This window comes from Polypterus senegalus, chromosome 10 (assembly GCF_016835505.1).
Source record: "Polypterus senegalus isolate Bchr_013 chromosome 10, ASM1683550v1, whole genome shotgun sequence".
Taxonomy (NCBI): Eukaryota; Metazoa; Chordata; class Cladistia; order Polypteriformes; family Polypteridae; genus Polypterus; species Polypterus senegalus.
In genome coordinates, this window is record NC_053163.1 from 180,349,003 (window position 1) to 180,368,413 (window position 19,411).

General features: G+C 40.9%; 1 protein-coding gene across 2 annotated transcripts in view; it reads right to left on the reverse strand.

The window, feature by feature from the left end:
• Positions 1–3,677: 3,677 nt before the first annotated feature.
• Positions 3,678–19,411, reverse strand: part of cdk5rap1 (CDK5 regulatory subunit associated protein 1) — a 42,812-nt gene continuing 27,078 nt past the window's right edge. For both annotated transcript variants that reach the window (XM_039767881.1, XM_039767882.1), the window contains 7 exons: positions 16,148–16,378; positions 12,713–12,810; positions 12,503–12,558; positions 10,233–10,363; positions 6,745–6,894; positions 4,145–4,285; positions 3,678–3,846 (listed from right to left, as the gene is read on the reverse strand). In XM_039767881.1, coding sequence (XP_039623815.1) covers positions 3,778–3,846; positions 4,145–4,285; positions 6,745–6,894; positions 10,233–10,363; positions 12,503–12,558; positions 12,713–12,810; positions 16,148–16,378 — 876 coding nt within the window. In that variant the 3' untranslated portion in view covers positions 3,678–3,777. The remainder of the gene's footprint in view (positions 3,847–4,144; positions 4,286–6,744; positions 6,895–10,232; positions 10,364–12,502; positions 12,559–12,712; positions 12,811–16,147; positions 16,379–19,411) is intronic.

Consider the following 19,411-nt stretch of genomic DNA (forward strand, 5'->3'; position numbering starts at 1 on the left):
AGTCAAATAAATCAAGTGACAAAAAACCTGCAATCCAATTGGCTGTCCAGTGGGACTACTGAATTGCAGAGTGAGATAGTCATGTCTGTCTGTCCAAATGAAACAATTCAGCCCCCTCATGGACAAATATTGTTGAAATATTTTGAACATAACGTGCTCTACAAGGTTTTAATATATCAAAATCTCCCACTGAAAAGCATTTGCCAATATGCAAATTCGTCAATCTTAAAATGAAGAAACATTCTTTGCAGCTCCAACAACAAATGAGTGAAGCATTTCAATTTTACCTTGACAGCAGTTATAGCAATTTGTTTAGTTTATGGATTTTCCTCCTTTTACCTGCTGACGGCAAACAGATCCCCAGTACAATTTAATGAAGCGTACGTGGGTAGGAGCTCGTGTCCCTGCGCATACAGGACAGCAATCCTCCATCTGCGAGTCCAGTGAGGTGCGCATGGAAACCTCCAAATCAGTGAATTGATTCTGCAAAATGAAGTCTCCACCGAGGTTTAAGCGCAAGTAAAAGAAAACAAGTGCATCAGCGCCTCAGTCCTCCTGATACTTTAAGTTGTAACAGGTAAGTTAAATGATCTTCTTAACCATATAAATTATAAAATGCAAGCAAGGAAAAGAAAAGGGTATCTAACTATGAACGGTTGACCCTGTGACGTTATGCACAAGAATAACATTTACTCAGTTTCAACCTTACACTAAATTAACTTTACAGCACCATTATTTGCAAATGAAAATGATTCACTACTTCACTGTCAGTACAATTTAATAGGGTGATCAGATGTCACAGTGACAGTCCTTATTTCAGGCTAAGCGCTCCAATAAATAACAAGAATATTAAAATGTTCAGGTTTTAACATACTGCCTATCTAATTAAACATCGTACAACCAAAACAAACCTCATCACAATATATTTAGAACAGCCTGTTAATGTGATACACAGTTCATATCCTGGGGGGGAAAGGCTGATCAGGAATGAGTGTTAAACGTGAACAGCATCACAATGCAGACCAAAAGCCAGACAAAAATAAAGTAGTGCCATTAACTTTTTTTCTACTTTAAGCGCTGTGGGGAATTCAATGTGTTCATTTGTAAAACGTGTTTTTTTTGGTTTTTTTTCCCCCTATGCCCTGATCCTCTCTGATGATGATGAAATAACAAAGGCATTTAACAAATAAGGATGGACATAAAAGTGTGGACATAAGTGAACCCATTTTGGAAAAATCTGGTCACCCTATCCTATAATTTACAATCCGAGTGCAACATTCACCGGAAATCTGTAATGGTCATTCGCTGTAAGAAAGTTTGCTTTTCACTTCTGCTATCCCATAAAGCTTGTCATAACTCAATAGCTGGGCAAGTCACATTTCATAAAAATTTCAACATCCAGATATGCTCAAGCCAAGAATGAATTACAATTTTTTTTGTTAACTTGGGTGTTTAATTGGCAATTGCAAATTGGGGGTACATGTATGCGTGTGTGTGTGTGTGTGTGTGAGGGAGATATGGTCCCCTGAGTCCCATCCAGGCCTACTTTCAGTCTTTGGCCCCCAAAACCCTGAAATGGATCGAGAAGGTGACCTCAGTCCTCTAAGGACTACACTGCCAGCACAGTCCTCGAAGGCGCCTGAACATTGTGCCACGAGTACATTTTCTAACTTTTTATGAGTCAATGTTCAGCTGTGCATAAGTTCTTCTAAGTAAATGTTAGCATAATTAGGATCTCTAGATATTTAAAGCCTCTAAAAGTCTATTAATTATGGTATAGGAGAAAGACAAGCAAAAATCGCTAATTGTTTTAATGAAATAACTGCCATTACCATTTAGTTCACTTACAAAACCGATCACAGCCCTTTTACTTACTAGGAAACGACTGACAACTCCCATAATCCATCATTTCTGTACTGTATGTATGTGAGAGATACTGATGAACAACATGCCTTCACAGTCTCTCACGTTCCATTTCACAAAGGCTATATAAAGTCCAATGTTTACTTTCTACCTGTTTGAAAATGAAAAGAAAATGATAATAAAACATTTATTGATGCCACTGATAGGTGGGGATGATACTCTAAGTTTACAAATTGATTGGAAAAATATTTTGGGCTAAGACGGCCTTGTATACATGTATAATTCCAATTTGTAAGCTACTTCATATACTACAGTGCTTTGCTCATAAAAAAAAAAAAAAGTTCAGAATGTCTGCACTCTACTTCTAGCCAGAGGTGGGTAGAGTAGCCAAAAATTGTACTCAAGTGAGAGTAGCGTTACTTCAAAATAATATCACGTAAGTAGAAGTAAAAAGTAGTCATCCAAACAATTACTCAAGTAAGAGTAAAAAAGTACTTGGAGAAAAGACTACTCAAGTACTGACTAACTGTTTGATCATAATAAACAATTTATTTTTTAAAAATGTTGTAATAAGACAGACAAAAATATAAAATAATGTGCAAATTCTGCTATTTCCAAATAATAAAATAAAAAATGAGTAAAAATAAGTCACATCTTCACAAAATAAAGATGCACAAATAACACAAAGTTCCAAATCTCAGTTTTTCACAACAAAGATTTTGAAGCCGATACCTACAGCAGGTAACATGTATGTGTGAACAGTGCAAACTACTTACAGTGACGAGATATCCTGTACACTGACAGTATAATACTGTATATGCACTTTGTGGTGTAGCGGGTCCGCGGCTTTCAAAAAAGGCCAGTTTCAAATCCATAAAGCCATGTCACTCTCCGTGGGTGAAATTGCACGACTGTGGGGAGTTAATGAGGTAGTTGGAGTAAGTCGCACCTGCACGTTCTCGATTGATTTATTGGCTTCCTGCGGCATGTGATTAAAGCCCATCGAGACGGGAGCGTATATATACGGGTCAGCACAAAAAAAGAAGGGGGACTCAAAGAAAAGGAGAAAAGACATGAGGTTAAAAGACATGAGGCTTAGGAACGACGATCTGGTTCTTGTAGTGAAGCTGTGACCGTTTAGCAGTGAACAGGAGCCCCGCATGACTAAAAAGTCTCTCACAGGCTGCAGACGCAGGAAGTTTGGGTGTGGTCATGTGACTGCATGGCTACATCTGATTGGTGAAACAGTCATGCAGTAGATCTACTGGCAACTTCTCTCTTGCAAAAATATAGTTTAATGTATAAATGGAAAAAAGTAACGTGTCGAGTGTTGCCCAATGTAGCAGAGCAAGAGTAGCGTTTGTTTTTCACAAATGTACTCAAGTAAAAGTAAAAAGTATGGTGCAGTAAAGCTACTCTTAGAAGTACATTTTTTTAAAGTTACTCAAGTAAATGTAACTCGTTACTACCCACCTCTCCTTCTAGCTTAAGGAATCAAACAGAAAATGGCAGCGGACTGCATCCCTGTTGAAATGCCAGAAGTCACACACCGTGTCTTGATCTTGTTCAATTCGTGAGCATCACTACAAATAACCAATGAATTTACACTGTAATCAATCAATGACCATAACCCTTCATGTAAGAATAATATAAATAAATCAAATAATCTCAAATGCACCCAATATGATGTAGTTAAACAGAAAATAAGACTTTAGGTTTATGCTTAATTTACTAAGGGAAATGCATTTAAAATTGCTTCCATTACAAGTAAATTTAATGAAACAGACACATATATAAAAGAATGAGTGCCGATCTATGAGTCCATTTCTTTTAATTAGTTAAACCAGACTGGATAGAAAATCAAATGACGCTGAGCCTTCTGCTGCCACCTCTTCAGTTCTTCCTAGAACAGTTCTAAGAAGTCCTTAGTGTTGCATGCCTGAGTGGAACGCCTTTCAAACTCTGAGAACCGGCAGATGTAATCTGGAACAGAAAAAATAACTTCAGCATTTGCATGAAAATATATTGTGTAGTAATTAGAAGCCTCCTTGAACATCAGTTTGACACTTTTAACTTAATTAGTATAACAACCATGAAAAACTAAACTATAGTAGGTATAATACAGAAGTTTCAGTCCATTATTTTAAGCTTCTAACACAGGCAGGGCATATTATACTGAATACATTTGATCTTGGAAAAAAAATAGTGTCATTTGATAAAGTATTGAATTAGTTAAGTACCACTTTCTGGAATACCAAAAATCTGGAACCAAATCTCCTACCTTGACTTGAACATAATCCCCTGGTTTTACTGCAGCAGTGTCTTGCGAAGAGTCATTTATAGGAATTTTCACATCAGGAAATATTACTTTAATGTTGCCATCAGTTCTACCCGTGAGCTCATCTCTGGATCTCTTGCTCACCTGCAATAAAACATTTCCTTGTTGGCTTTCTATAACAATTTATAATAAAAGCTTGCTTTATTCCCGTGTACGTATATGAGGTCACCCACTCCAGACAAAAAGTACACACTTGTATCTAGGGTAGCCATGACAGACAAACATACATACAAATTAACCACATGAAGGCAATGGCAGCACACAGACGCCAGGTATCTAGCTGGTGAAATAACAGAACATTTCAGAGCTGCCTGTTGTGATATGTCTTGTGATATAGGAGTGTTACTGTCATGTACAAAGGACTATATATATACAGTATATATATATATATTAGTATATATATGTACAATATATATATATATATATATATATATATATATATATATATATATATATATATATATATATATATATATATATATATTGTCAAGCATGTGCACTTAGGGGGCACCTAAAGGACTCTCACAAGGTAAACAATATATTCACTTTTGAGTTGAGAAATGGAGCTGCTGCTAACGAATTCTCCTCTGGAATGGAGGATTTCTCTTTGCCCAGACAGGATACCAACATGAGGACTCAAACAAATGGACTGGAACAAGAAAAAAATAAATATATTTTCTAATATCAAATGAGAGAAGAAAAAACAAGGAGTGGGATTGGTTCCATCCTCCATGCACTAGGTGGCAGTGGTCATCATATGACAACCCAGTCGGGACACCCTCAGGGGTGTGAGATGGAGTCAAGAAGTGCAGCCCTGTATGGGTTCTTTAGGATCGACATACAGTGCTGGTGGGGGAGGAACACCCTACTATGGCCCATAAGTGCTTCCTCAAGGAGACAGAATGGCACCCGAAGCATTCCCGGGTCTGGCTTAAAAAGGAGTCTGCTGCCACACATGGGAAAGCTTGCTGGAGGAGAAGTGGAAGCAGAGACAAAGAAAGAGAAGAACAAAAAGCGTTGTTGTGTGCTGTTTTATTGTGGTGTGGGAAACTATTGGGAAGATTTTCCCACAGAAAAATAACATTTTTGTGTTGTGCTGGACTTGTGTCTATGTCTCCTTGTGTTGGGTTTGGGGAGCTTCAGCACCCCGTGCAGGCCACAACACACATATACACACACATATAAATATACACAAACACAAACATACCCATGTATTATTGATAGATAGATAGATAGATAGATAGATAGATAGATAGATAGATAGATAGATAGATAGATAGATAGATAGATAGATCTTTACTTGCCCCTACGAGCTCACAAGATATAGAAATATTATAGCAAACATAACCACCAACTCTTAAGACCACACCAGATTTCCTAAAAAGGACAGAGCTTCTGACTTTGCTAACAATAAGACAGCAGTCCCAGTCAAGTAATATAAAAGTGTTGTTGCTGATGGAACGAAAGGAGCCCCAGTAGCTTTTTTTGACATGCCTGTTTAATAATTCTTTGCCTCAAAGTTTTCAATGCTAGTGTGCCATAGAGAGGATGTGAAGCATTTTTCACAATGGCCTTCTATTTTGTCTTCATTTTCTCTTTCCTTACTACTTTCAGTTGGTCAAGAGTACATTCCATAATTGAGTCTGCCTTCTGAATTAGATTATTTGATTTGGTGGGCCTCTCTTGGAGTGTTGCTACCAGCCTAGCACACCACAGCATAGAAAATCTCTTTGGCTATCACAGTTATTGAACATGTAAGGATGCCACTACCCACATTAAAGGAGTACCGTCTCCTAGTCTAGTTGAGCCTGCCACAGATGTACATTTCTAGGTACCTGTAGCAGAACTCTACTTCCACCTCTACTCTCTGACTATTGACTGGGTGTAGAGGCTCTTTGGTGTGAAGAAGAACTTTGAGTAGTTCCTTGGTTTTGTAGATGTGAAGTTGCAGACAATTCTCTTTGCAACAAGAAACAAAGTTATCCACCTGAATCCTCTGCTACTTTGTTATGTTTTAGCCTAGGTTCTTCCCTGGCTTATGTTTATATTCCGTTTCCTTTTCCTTGTCTGTGTTATTTATTTTTTCAATACTATTGATTTGTTATGAGAGTTTCACTTAATACTGTTCTTTCCAGTTATTATGTAGTAGATCAGTGTTTTTCAACCTTTTCGCTGGAGTGGAACCCTGCACGAATGGTTACCTTGCTCACGGAACCCTGTGCTACTATCCTCCAGTATGTCCTGGTAGGTTTAATATATTGCTATTTTAGTATATTTAAAGGAATACTCCAACCAAAAACAATATTTTTTATATGTTAGTTACCCCATGAAGTTTGGGTTGGGGCAAGAAAAAAAAATAATCTCAGAGAAAGTACATGACAAAGATTGTGACCAACTCTGGACAACGACACAGTGCAAAACATACATGAAAAAAAAGGAGAAAAAAATTGTTACGTAGATTGTGTTGCCTAATCTCTGAGATGGATTTGAATGCTCAGAACATGCACATGGAGTACATTTTGAATACCAGATGGAATACTCACACCCTCCACTAAAATGAGCTGTGTGCTGCCCACAACACTGCAGTTCAGCTTCAAAGCCTCTTCTCTGAAAACTCCAATCAGTTCCTCAAGCCGTCGTTGCTTTACTTCCCCTGGAACATTGTCTTCTAGTCGATGGAAAGCATGCGTTTTCTAAAAGACGTAATAAAAGGTCAGCCATTAACATGTGCTTTATTTCTTTCTTTTAGTCTTTCAGCAAATATTCCCAACTAACTAAAATACCAGGCGTTGCCCGGGAGGAAAATAAAGTGTTTTGTTTAATCCATCCTCTTCTGCATATCTGAGATCGGGTCGCAGGGGTAGCAGCTTGAGCAGAGATGCCCAGACTTCCCTCTCCCTGGACACTTCTTCTAGCACTCCCGGGGGAATCCTGAGGTATTCCCAGGCCAGCTGGGAGACACAGTCGCTCCAGCGTGTCCTGGGTCTTCCCCAGGGCCTCCTCGCGGTTAGATGTGCCCTGAACACCTCACCAGGGAGGCATCCAGGAGACATTCTGATCAGATGCCCAAGCCACCTCATCTGACTCCTCTAAATACGGAGGAGCAGCGGCCTTACTCTGAGCTCCTCCCAGATGGCTCACCCTATCTTTAAGGGAAAGCTCAGACACCCTGAGGAGGAAAATCATTTCAGCAGCTTGTATTCGTGATCTCGTTCTTTCGGTCACTACCCATAGCTCATGACCATAGATGAAGGTAGGAACATAGATCGACTGGTAAATTGAGAGCTTTGTCTTATGGCTCAGCTCCTTTTTCACCACGACAGACCAATGCAGAGCTTGTATCACTGCGGACGCCGCACCGATCCATCTGTCGATCTCACACTCCATTCTTCCCTCACTTGTGAACAAGACCCCGAGATACCTGAACTCCTCCACTTGGGGCAGGATCTCGCTCCCAACCCTGAGAGGGCACTCCACCCTCTTCTGGCTGAGGACCATGGTCTCGGATTTGGAGGTGCCGATTCCCATCCCAGCTGCTTCACACTCAGCTGCGAACCGATCCAGATAGAGCTGAAGATCACGGCCTGATGAAGCAAACAGGACAACGTCATCTGCAAAAAACAATGACCCAATCCTGAGCCTACCAAACCGGACCCCCCACAACATCCTGGCTGCGCCTAGAAATTCTGTCCATAAAAGTTATGAACAGAATCGGTGAAAAGGGCAGCCCTGGCAGAGTCCAGCTCTCACTGGAAACGGGTTCGACTTACTGCCGGCAATGCGGACCAAGCACTGACACTAGTTGTACAGGGACCGAACAGCTTTTATCAGGGGGTCCGGTACACCATACTCCCAGAGCACCCCCCCACAGGGTTCCCCGAGGGGTACGGTCGAATGCCTTTTCCAAGTCCACAAAACACATGTAGACTGGTTGGGCAAACTCCCATGCACCCTCCAGGACCCTGCTAAGGGTGTAGAGCTGGTCCACTGTTCCACGACCAGGACAAAAAACACACTGTTCCTCCTGAATCCGAGATTCGACTATCTGATGGACCCTCCTCTCCAGAACCCCCGAATAGACTTTTCCAGGGAGGCTGAGGAATGTGATCCCTCTGTAGTTGGAACACACCACCCTGGTCTGCCAATCCAGAAGCACTGTCCCTGATGTCCATGCAATGTTGCAGAGGCGTGTCAACCAGGACAGTCCTACAATATCCAGGGCTTGGAGGAACTCCAGGTGTATCTCATCCACCCCTGGGGCCCTGCCACCAAGGAGTTTTTTGACAACCTCGGTGACCTCAGTCCCAGAGATGGGGGAGCCCACTTCTGAGTCCCCAGGCTCTGCTTCTTCACTGGAAGGCATGTTAGTGGGATTGAGGAGGTCTTCGAAGTACTCCCCCCATCGACCCACAACGTCCCAAGTCGAGGTCAGCAGTGCACCATTCCGACCATATACGGTGTTGACACTGCACTACTTCCCCCTCCTGAGATGCCGGATGGTGGACCAGAATATTCTCGAAGCCATCCGAAAGTCGTTCTCAATGGCCTTCCCAAACTTCTCACACGCCTGAGTTTTTGCCTCAGCAACAACCGAAGCCGCATTCCGCTTGGCCTGCCGGTACCTATCAGCTGCCTCCAGAGTCCCACAGGACAAAGGGGTGGGAGGTGGGAGTTGAAGCTACTTCTGACAGGGGACTCTGCCAGAAGTTCCCAGCAGACCCTCACAACACGTTTGGGCCTACCAGGCCTGACTAGCATCCTCCCCCACTGTCGAAGCCAACTCACCACCAGGTGGTAATCAGTTGACAGCCCCGCCCCTTTCTTCACCCGAGTGTCCAAGACATGTGGCCACAAGTCCAACTACATAAGCAAAAAGTTGATCATCGAACTGAGGCCTAGGGTGTCCTGGTGCCAAGTGCACATATGAACACACCTACACTTGAACATGGTGTTCGTTATGGACAATCCGTGACAAGCACAGAAGTCCAATAACAAAACACCACTTGGGTTCAGATTGGGGGTGGGGGGCATTCCTCCCAATCACGCCCTTCCAGGTCTCACTGTCATTGCCCACGTGAGCATTGAAGTCTCCCAGCAGTACGAGGGAGTCCCCAGAAGGTATGCCCTCTAGCACCCCCTCCAGGCACTCCAAAAAGGGTGGGTACTCCAAACTGCTGTTCGGTGCATACGAACAAAAAACAGTTAGGACTCGTCCCCCCACCCAAAGGCGGAGGGAGGCCATCCTCTTGTCCACCGGGGTAAACCCCAATGAACAGGCTCCAAGTCGGAGGGCAATAAGTATGCCCACACCTGCTCATTCCGAGTGTCAACTGGATGATAACATGCATACAAGACCGCAAGATCACCCCCCCACCCTACCCAGAAGGGGTGGGTTAGGGTTGATTTCACCCTACGGTATTTTTAGTCAACCAATGAGAAACGTGTACCAAGTTTCATGAAAATCGCTCCAGCCGTTCGGAAGTGATGCTGGAACATATATACTTTCACACACACATACATTGACTTTTATATATACACTGTATAGGTAACAAAGCTTTATTCAAGTGTATTAAGTACTTTATTAGGCATACAGTACATACAATTAAAACTTACAGGACCACATCTTATTCAGATTAAACAATTTATCTGTTAAACGGCTAGGACAGCAGACAAAATAAACAAATTACAACGAAGTAATCACTGACAAATGCAAAAATATCTAAACAGTTAATGAAGGTTCAGCGTGTTCAGTTAACTCAACACAACAGTGATAAAGTAAATGACTGGAAGATTCCAAAAAAACTTTAGAATTGTTCCATCTTCAAATTAAAACATAAGGTGGTAGTTTGCAAGTATTGTTTTTAATTACTTATTATCTTTGAAAAACAAAGGAAACAATTAATTGTCTGCTTTCATAGCTTTCATCTCAGTGGGGGATATTAGTCTTTTACGCAATATTATACTGGAGAATGATTGCTAGAGTTTGACCACTCATCACTTACAAGTTTAACAGTGATAATTTTATACTTACATTTCTCATGCTGTATGCAAAGAGGTATCCTACATTATATTTCACTGCCCTCATCAAGGAGATGGTCTCCAAGTGGTCTTCCTCTGTTTCACCACAAAAGCCAGCAATAAAATCACTGCTAAGGCTCACTCCTGAAATAAAATCAGCAAGAGCAAACTGACACAAAACACTACCAGACGATACATTACTCCATCACTCCAATCTTTTTAACAACTGTCTGAGCAAATAATATTTATTAGTAAAGGGAGATATAGCAAATGTAAAAATGGAAAAGATGTAGAATGAAACTATTTTACAAATCCACTAGATGGCACTGAAGAGCCCAGTGAACGAAATTGTACCTTAAAAGGAAAGGTTTGATACTATTAAAGTCAATGTTATTATTATTTTTACAATATTAACATAATTTACGAGGAGAAATTGTGTTCTTAACTGAAGGTTTTTTTTAATATAAATTTTACAAAATATTGACCCTTGGCTTAAGGTATAAAATGGCATCTATTTGGCATTTAGACTGCAAACAGAAAAAAGGCCTTAAAACTTCAACACACACACTGTACATACTGTTCCTTGCTCTCTCCCCTGTGGGGATTTCCACCTCACATAATTAAAATACGCAATAGTAAATATCTTACAAGCTCTATGGATACACTTTTAATCCTGGTCAGATTGGGACACTATTTTTTTTTTACTAGGAATGTAAGAATTCTGGGGACCAGGCACCATACACTGCTGCCCATGCGTAAATCGATCTGATCGGTCATAAAAGCACACAAGCAGTCCACAGGGATTGCAAGGATAATAAGCTCAACCACCCAAATACCAGTGTAATGTAAATTTCCACTCTCAGAGACCCAGTTTTAAAAATTATCATTATGCCAAAACTGTGCAAAATACAAAAATAAAACTCTCTCTGCCACAGGTGGAATGATGACAATATGCAGCTCTCTTTAATATACGAACATGGTTAAATAAAAAATAATTTAATAAAGAGCAGAATCCCAGCTTGGCACCATCAGAGTTTACCTCCAGGTGGTGTTGAGCGAGGTGCACGTGAATATCAGTATATTACCACAGTACTTGTCTTTACGTTTGCAAGTTTTGCATATGGCCGCAGTCATCTCAAGTTCTCCATTTACTTTGTGAAATTCAAAGTGAGTCTAGGCTTCAGATTTAAATTGCGAGGGTGCTGCAAAAATGTCTGCAAAATGTGGCTATGTGGAAAAGTACTCAAAAGGCAGGAGGAAGGATGGCGGGAATAGCAGTTGTTTGAATGTGAAGAAGTGATTATGAATAATAATGGTTAAGTGAACCAGCCAGCTTACAGTGGAATTTGTTTTTTCATATTTTATCATTTAATTTTTTAAAAGTGAATTAAACATAACAGCAAATGAAACCATTTTTCTGAATTTCAAAGATAGCAAAAGTTACATTATCTACTATATAATAAAAAGTCAAGTTCTGTGTGTGCATGTGCCCAGTCCCTCACAGCACTTTGAGATGTTAGTTTGACTTTGGTGGCATAACTGAGAGAGGAAGTGCGAGTGAGAGGCACACAAGGAGGAGTAAAGGCGTAGGAGGCACTATGAGAGTCACCTTCAAAGACGGGAAGTGCAGAAGTTGACAGGAGTCGAGCAAAGAGGTGTCTCAAAATGACAGAGTCTAAGAAGCAGGCTTAACGGGAACACGGGAGGGAGTGCTGGTCAAGACAGAGTTAGACACAAGAGGGTATCGGGGAAATACGGTGAAGGTACTGTAAATGTAAGGGAAGAGATAGCAAATATTATTAAACTGATTCTATTACCTGTCCTTGACTATTAATTACATGGACAAAAGACAGAGACCGAGACTGAGGTATGTGGTTAAATGAAGAGTACAGTTAACTGACCAACTGATGTTAAATTAAGAAAATATTTGAAAGAAATTCATGCATTGAATGGGCACTTGTTTTTATGGTTTAAAGCATGAAAAAATGTCACTTATGCTACACTGGAAAGACAATCGTCGGAAATAATTCAGAAATCTAAAACAACACAGGGGTCATATAAAGGAATTATATAAATTATATTTCACAAAATGCTTACTGATCTTTTCTTTTGCGGAAATTGGCAAAAATTTGAGGTAAATAAACATAAAAAAACAATTCTGCCTTCTGTAGTTCAGGGCATCAAATATAGGCCGAGATACACACACACACACACACACACACACACACACACACACACACACACACGCGCACACACACACACAAAAATCACTTCTTGAATTACCTGGTATGATAGTCCTTACATGATCTACAAGCTCCAAATATGCCTCTCGGGTGTAACTGCAAAGCAAAACAACTACTGAAACCTAAATTTACAAGGTTTGTACACTGACAGACAGTACAGGTGCATACATATTCAGAGATGTTTTAATTATTAAGTTTTGTATTATTATTTTGATCCATAATGAAATATAGCCTCACTTCATGGACTTACCCCCTACGCATAGCTTGAAGGACTCGGTTGCTACCACTCTGTGCAGGGAGGTGAATTTGCTTGCAAATGTTGTGTTTTTCGTGTATCAGCTGCAAAACCTGAAAGACATTACATAAGAAGTAATCATCTACAGAAAGTTAAACAAGACTGAAAAACCACGTCATGAACAATCTCTCTAGTTACTGGTGTTCTTTCACTGCAATTAACATGCTGTATTTGAAATTACAGATAGATTTTTTTTTTTTTACTTTTTCGTTTAGTCTGTGCATTGGTGATTGGCATTAATTGTGAAAGTTAGACATAAACATTATAAGTATTAAAAAAAAACAGAGTTTTCTTTTAGTATTCTTCTCAAAGATCTTTTCAGAAGATGCAGCCTTCAACCAAACAAATGCAGATTTGAATAATTTAACTTTTTCATACTCAGCTATACCTGTTTGTTTATCAAAATTATCCTTACTGGACTATTTAAAGAATAAATGCAATCCCCTAGAATACAATTATAAGTTTGAGTTCACGGTCATGTTTAAATAGAACAATGAAATACTTAGTTGAATGTCTCCTACATACTACTGACAGTAATACAATAGCAAAGACAGACCAAAAGAAAAAACAAAAAAAGAAGACAATACATAAAACAACACATATAAGATGCAGCATGCTGTATATACACACACACACACACACAGACAGACACACATACACAGGTGCTGGTCATAAAATTAGAATATCATGACAATATATGATATATACATATATATGATATATACATATATATATATATATACATATATATACACACATATACATACACATATACATATATATATATATATACACACATATACATATATATATATATATATATATATACACATACACATATATATAATATATTACATATAAAATATATATACCTGTATTGTATATATACACACACAGTACATTAACTGTATAGACATATGCAGTGGAGTATTCAGGCCCTCTCACTTTTTGCACATTTTGCTTTTATACAGCCTTGAGCTAAAACCATTAATTTTTCCTCCCTCTTAAGATATACACAATACCCAACAATGATAAAGTGGAAAAAAAAGAATTAGAAAATTTTTTGCAAAAGAATAAATAATGAAAAACTGAAATATCACATTGCCACAAGTATTCAGATCCTTTTCTCAATACTTAATTGAAGGCCCTTTAGAAACTATTATGGCCACTCCAGTCCTTGGGTTGGATGAGAGTAGCTTGACACACCTGGATTTGGGGATTTTTCTGCCATTCTTCTCAGCAGATGCTCTCAAGCTCTGTCTGGTTGGATGCAGCCTGTTGGCGGACAGCTATTTTCAGGTCTCTCCAGAGAGGATCTGTTGGGTTAAAGTCTGGGTTGTGGCTGTGAAACTCAAGGACAATTTCCAGAGTTGACCCTAAGACAGTCCTGTGTTTCCTTTGCTTGGTGCTTAAGGCCACTCCCCTTTTGGAAGATGAACCTGCATGCAGTCTGAAATCCTTAGTGAAACCCTACTCCAGAGCGCTCTGGACATCTCTGTACTTTGCTCTGTTCAGCTTTTCCTCAACCCTGTCTAGTATCCCAGTCCCTGGTGTTATACAGTTTATCCATGCATTTCCTAACTTGCTGATCTAAGAGTTACCAGTTTAGAGTAACCAATCAACCCAACAATCACCATTTATTTTTTCACATTTGTTATTGCTGTCCTCCACAGTACTGCAGGTTTTGTAATCAACCAACTTATGTTCAGTTGCCACTTGTGCATTAACCATGCACTGATCCGTTACTAATAAGTCAAAGAACCTGTTCTGAACACAATGGCCGTTTTTACTCAGTCAGGTTTGCTACTGCAAAGTACACTGACATACTTGATAACTTTGATACAAATGCTTTTCCTTAGGTAACTGTCAGCTGTTTCTAGCTCCACCATTCTCTATTTCTCACTTGGCTTCGGCTTGCCAACACTTCTCTCATTCTTCTCTCTCACTTTCTCACAATGCTTCATGTATATTAACTGCTTTCCCATGTGAATGACTCTGATCCCAACCCTAAGCAGACTACACGGTCATAATGCCTTTCCAGGTAGCAATCTTCTGAGCATATAGGACTTGTTAAGTAGTAATGAAAATGGGTTTTTGATGGCAGTACTTAAAGAAGTGCATATCTATATATTTTGAAGGTGAAGCTTTGTGGGCAAGAACAGAAAACATTTTCCTAAATAGAAAAATAGGTTTTAATTATTGGGAATTCATAAACTGTTGCACTTCTTTGAAGTCGTCTATAAATACTCATATTTACCAAACTGAATATACAAAGACTACATTCTACATCTTTTAGAAAACTCCAGACTTAAAATGGTTTTAAAATTACATCACATGGGTACAACTCCAGTGTAATATACCTAAATAACCATAAAATACAGGTAATACACAAATCCTTGTAAAACCTTCTGTGCATAAACCTGATGATTTAATTTATATTTATACCAAATATCATCAATATGTTACCTGATCTATTTAAGATTTTGGACCATTGTAGCTCCCTGAAATGCACTTACCACCCACTGCCCAGCCTTCACCCCTTGGACAGTCAGATCATCTCTAACCGCTTCTGCTTCCTGTTTACAAGCAGATTCTGAATTTTGAGGACACAGAAAGAAAAGTGGCTCAGGCTAATGAAGCACATATGTATCATTACCAGATCTACTGAATGATTTCTACGTACACTTTGATCCAAAGAACAATGTTCTCCTGTGCACTATGCAATTCAGCCGTCTCTGTTTCTGTTGATGATGTAAGTAAGGGGTTTATTAAAATCAACTGACTGCTGTTTTACCAGATATTGTTATTGGATCAACGAGAGGATCTACAGTTCCTGCTTGCTTACAAAAGACATAAATTATTCTTATAGCAAAAAAAAAAAAAACACCTAAGTGGACGGTCTTAATGACTAAGGACTTGAGGTACTCACTCCCATTCTTAAAGACTGGTTCTGAGGCACATTAGGTAATACTCCAGCTAGTGTGGGCCACCTCTTATCACCATAACTAGTCCACAGAAATGCACTTCATGCCATGCTAACACACCAGGATGATAAAACTTGCTATTCCAGAGAACTATTCACAAAACACAGCTCAGGATTTGATGGTGTCAGACCATCAAATCTGATTACCAACTTAATAGACCTGGAACTTCAAGCCAGCCTCTGCAGCTAGATTTTGAACTTGCTAAATGACTAGCCCTACCATATGCATATTGATAACATTACTTCCTTCACATTGATTCTAACAGATGCAGCCCCAGACCAGTGTGTCGATTCCTTTGTTGTGCGTCTTCTTCACCTCTAGCTGTGAGAGTTGGGCAAAGCTCCAACTCAATCACTGAAACTGCTGAGGATATCAACTTGGGAATCAAAAACGTAGCTTTATTTACCTCATCTGGAAAGTCCTTAGGATGGGGAGAAGTAAAACGGATCCTCATTTCTGGATTTACATTCGATACTGCTTCAAGAAGCGCGGCAAAGCGTAGACCTCCTTGTTTGTTTCGGTACAGAGTGTGAAAGCCTTTACTTAGATGTGTAGGCTCAGCTGTGCAGAACTGGACTTCAGAAGTGTCTCTATAGCTGTTAACATTTTGACCCAGTAAAGTGACTTCTTTAACTCCCTGTAAAAAACACAACACAATAGTATGACATAAATTACTCATTGACTAACAGATGTTATTGCTAATTGCAGAACTCTTTTTGAAAAGCAGCCCTGAAGTACTGTATATTAAATCTTTCAATGCGGATGTCGACGTTTTCAGGGGCAGAGGATGACAATCTGCTGTAACCAGCGACAAAATTTGCAGTTACGTTTTAGTTCAACTCTCTATGCTTGAAGGAAAGTTCGCTCGATTGATTTGACTTTGATTCCCTTTGTGTGTGTGAGTATTAAGGAGCAAACAACGTCTAAAATGGCAGACGCCTGGCAAGAGACCAAAGCGAATGCACAGAGAAAAGTACACCATGGATGATGTTTAGTGTATTATCGCTGAATCAGACTCTGAAGTGTCAGACTCCAATTTTGATTCAAGTGATGTGGAGATGGAGATCGAAAACGAAAGTGAGGTACCGGCATCAGCTGATTGTGATACTCAACACGTTCGTGTAGCTGATGCACCAATGGCAACGTTCGCCAGGAAGAACAGCCACTTACGATGACAAGAGATACAAATCAGATTGCATCAGACAAAGACAGCCAGCCAGGCATCCAGCCCACCATGCATTCCTGCTGGCTGTCGAGCCCCAATAGCAACAACTGCCCCCCACATCCACGTGCAATACGACCAGCGATGGTGAACAGGCACCGACAACAGCCACAGCAACCAATGTTTTATGTTGATCTTGGTGTGAAGCCATTGCTATTTATGTTAGGTAGAATGCCTAGAGGGGGTTGGGCGGTCTCGTGGCCTGGAACCCCTGCAGATTTTATTTTTTTCTCCAGCTGTCTGGAGTTTTTTTTTGTTTTTTCTGTCCTCCCTTTCCATCGGACCTTACTTTTATCCTATGTTAATTAGTGTTCTCTTATTTTAGTTCTTACTTTGTCTTTTTTTTTCTCTTTCTTCATCATGTAAAGCACTTTGAGCTCCATTATTTGTATGAAAATGTGCTATAGAAATAAAGGTGGTTGTTATTTTGTGGAAAAAATATTCAGCCCCCAAAGAGTTAAACAGCTACCTTTCTTCTATATGCTGTTTACCCAGCAGTACCATCAGCACTGCCCATGAGGTAAAGACAACCAAGTAATTGTCAATTTTCAACAAAAGTAACTGCTTACACACACAATAAAAACAGTGTCACACACGTGTGCATGGGAAGCAGCTGAAGGGCTTAGAAAATACTGCTTATACATCTGCCCGAGGGGGGCGGGGTACACTGACTCTCTTTCTGAGTTCTCTGCAGGTCTTACCCGGGAAATCCCACCAGGAGCCGCCATTTCCAGGAAGGACACATCACTTCCGGTTCCGACCCCAAGGATGATGCCACTTCCGGTTCCGGCCCCAAGGATGATGTCACTTCCAGTTCCGGCCCAGAGGACAACATCATTTCCCCCCTCTGTGCTATAAAGCTCACTGCCTTTGCTTTGGCAGGCAGTTCTGTTTTGGACTCTGTTGTTGTATAAACTATTTACAATACCTCAAAGACTTTTGCAGCCGGGAAACCGAAGTAAACGGGTGGCTGCCCCAAAACTTTCCACGCCTCTGGTCTCCACTTATTACAGTGGCGTAGTCGGCAGGATGGTGTCCCCGATGAACCCAGGACATGAACTTTCACGAAACCAGGTGGGTGAGTACCGGGGCCGAGTTTCGGGGCAGGGAGTGCGCCGGAGGGTCAGGAAGGACGCGGTGCAGGCTCTGCTCCACAAGCATAACCCGGGGCTAACAACCCATCTCGTGGAGAAGGTAGAGGGGACCCACAGGCGTGGGCTGGCTTCTGGGGAACACACACGAGTGGCTCAGTATGCTCTCCTTGGCAGGAAAGCCGAGCCGCCCATCGGGACCAAGGTCCCTGTTAACGATGGGTTGTCCCCAGGCCAGCAGGTGAAGGAAATACTAGACTGGGAGTTTAACCCAAGTAAAGGGCTGTCAGAGCAGGCTCTGGCTCTCTGGCAACAGGTGGGTGAGTGGCTACGGCCATTTGAGTTGACCCCCTTACAAATAGTGCAGCAAGTGGCCTGTTTTTTGCTGCTAAAGCGGCTACCCCAGGATTTTGCCCAGCCGGCCTGGGGCGAATTTCATTCTATGGACAAGCTATTACAACTCTTGCAAACCCAGAGGCTGGCTGTGAAACCTGGGAGGGCGGAACAGCCGCTTTGTGGACTACCCGGGAGCTATGTCCTACTAAAGCAGTTCCTTCCACGCAATCCAGAGCCTGTTCCGAAGTTGCCGGGCCGTCTGGCATCTTTTTTTGGCAAAAGGTTCGTTTATGTTTGGTGTGAGGTTCTGTGTTGTGGAGATTCTCAGGATGGATTGCAGGTGCTCATCAGTGAGGCGACTCCTGTGTGCTGTTTTGTTAGTCTTTATCACTGAGAAGAGCTTCTCACACAGATATGTGCTACCAAACATGCACAAGGTTCGAGCCGCATGTAGATGGACTTTTTTTGTTCTTCAAAGTCACCAAAGCGCCGTGCAAACTCAGTGCGCTCAGTTTATCAGCAAAGTGCGTATTTGGGAACACCGTAGTGACGACTTGGTTTAACATTACTTGGCAACAGGGAAAGTTGCACTGGTGCATTTGTGTCTCCCATAAAAGCAACTTCACTTGAAATCACTTTGTGATAGTGCACGGGTAAAAACGTCCGCTGGTGTCAGATTCTTATTTAATTCTTCTGCTTTCTGTATCTTCTGCATTGCATTCAGGTCTTTCAGCCTCACTGATGAGCACCTGCAATCCATCCTGAGAATCTCCACAACACAGAACTCCCTGATGTTTTGTCTCATAGTGCCGTCTTAGATTAAATTCTGTAATTACAGCCACATTAGCTCCACAAATGAGACACACGGGTTCAGTAAACATATACTCAGCCTCCCATCGGTTTTAAAGGCTCTATTTTCAGAATCAACTTTTCTCTTCAGCATCGTGTGAGCTAGCTTCGCAATAACTTGCAGCATCATAAGCTAGACTTGATTAACGCGTAAGTGTTGGCAAGGCAGCTG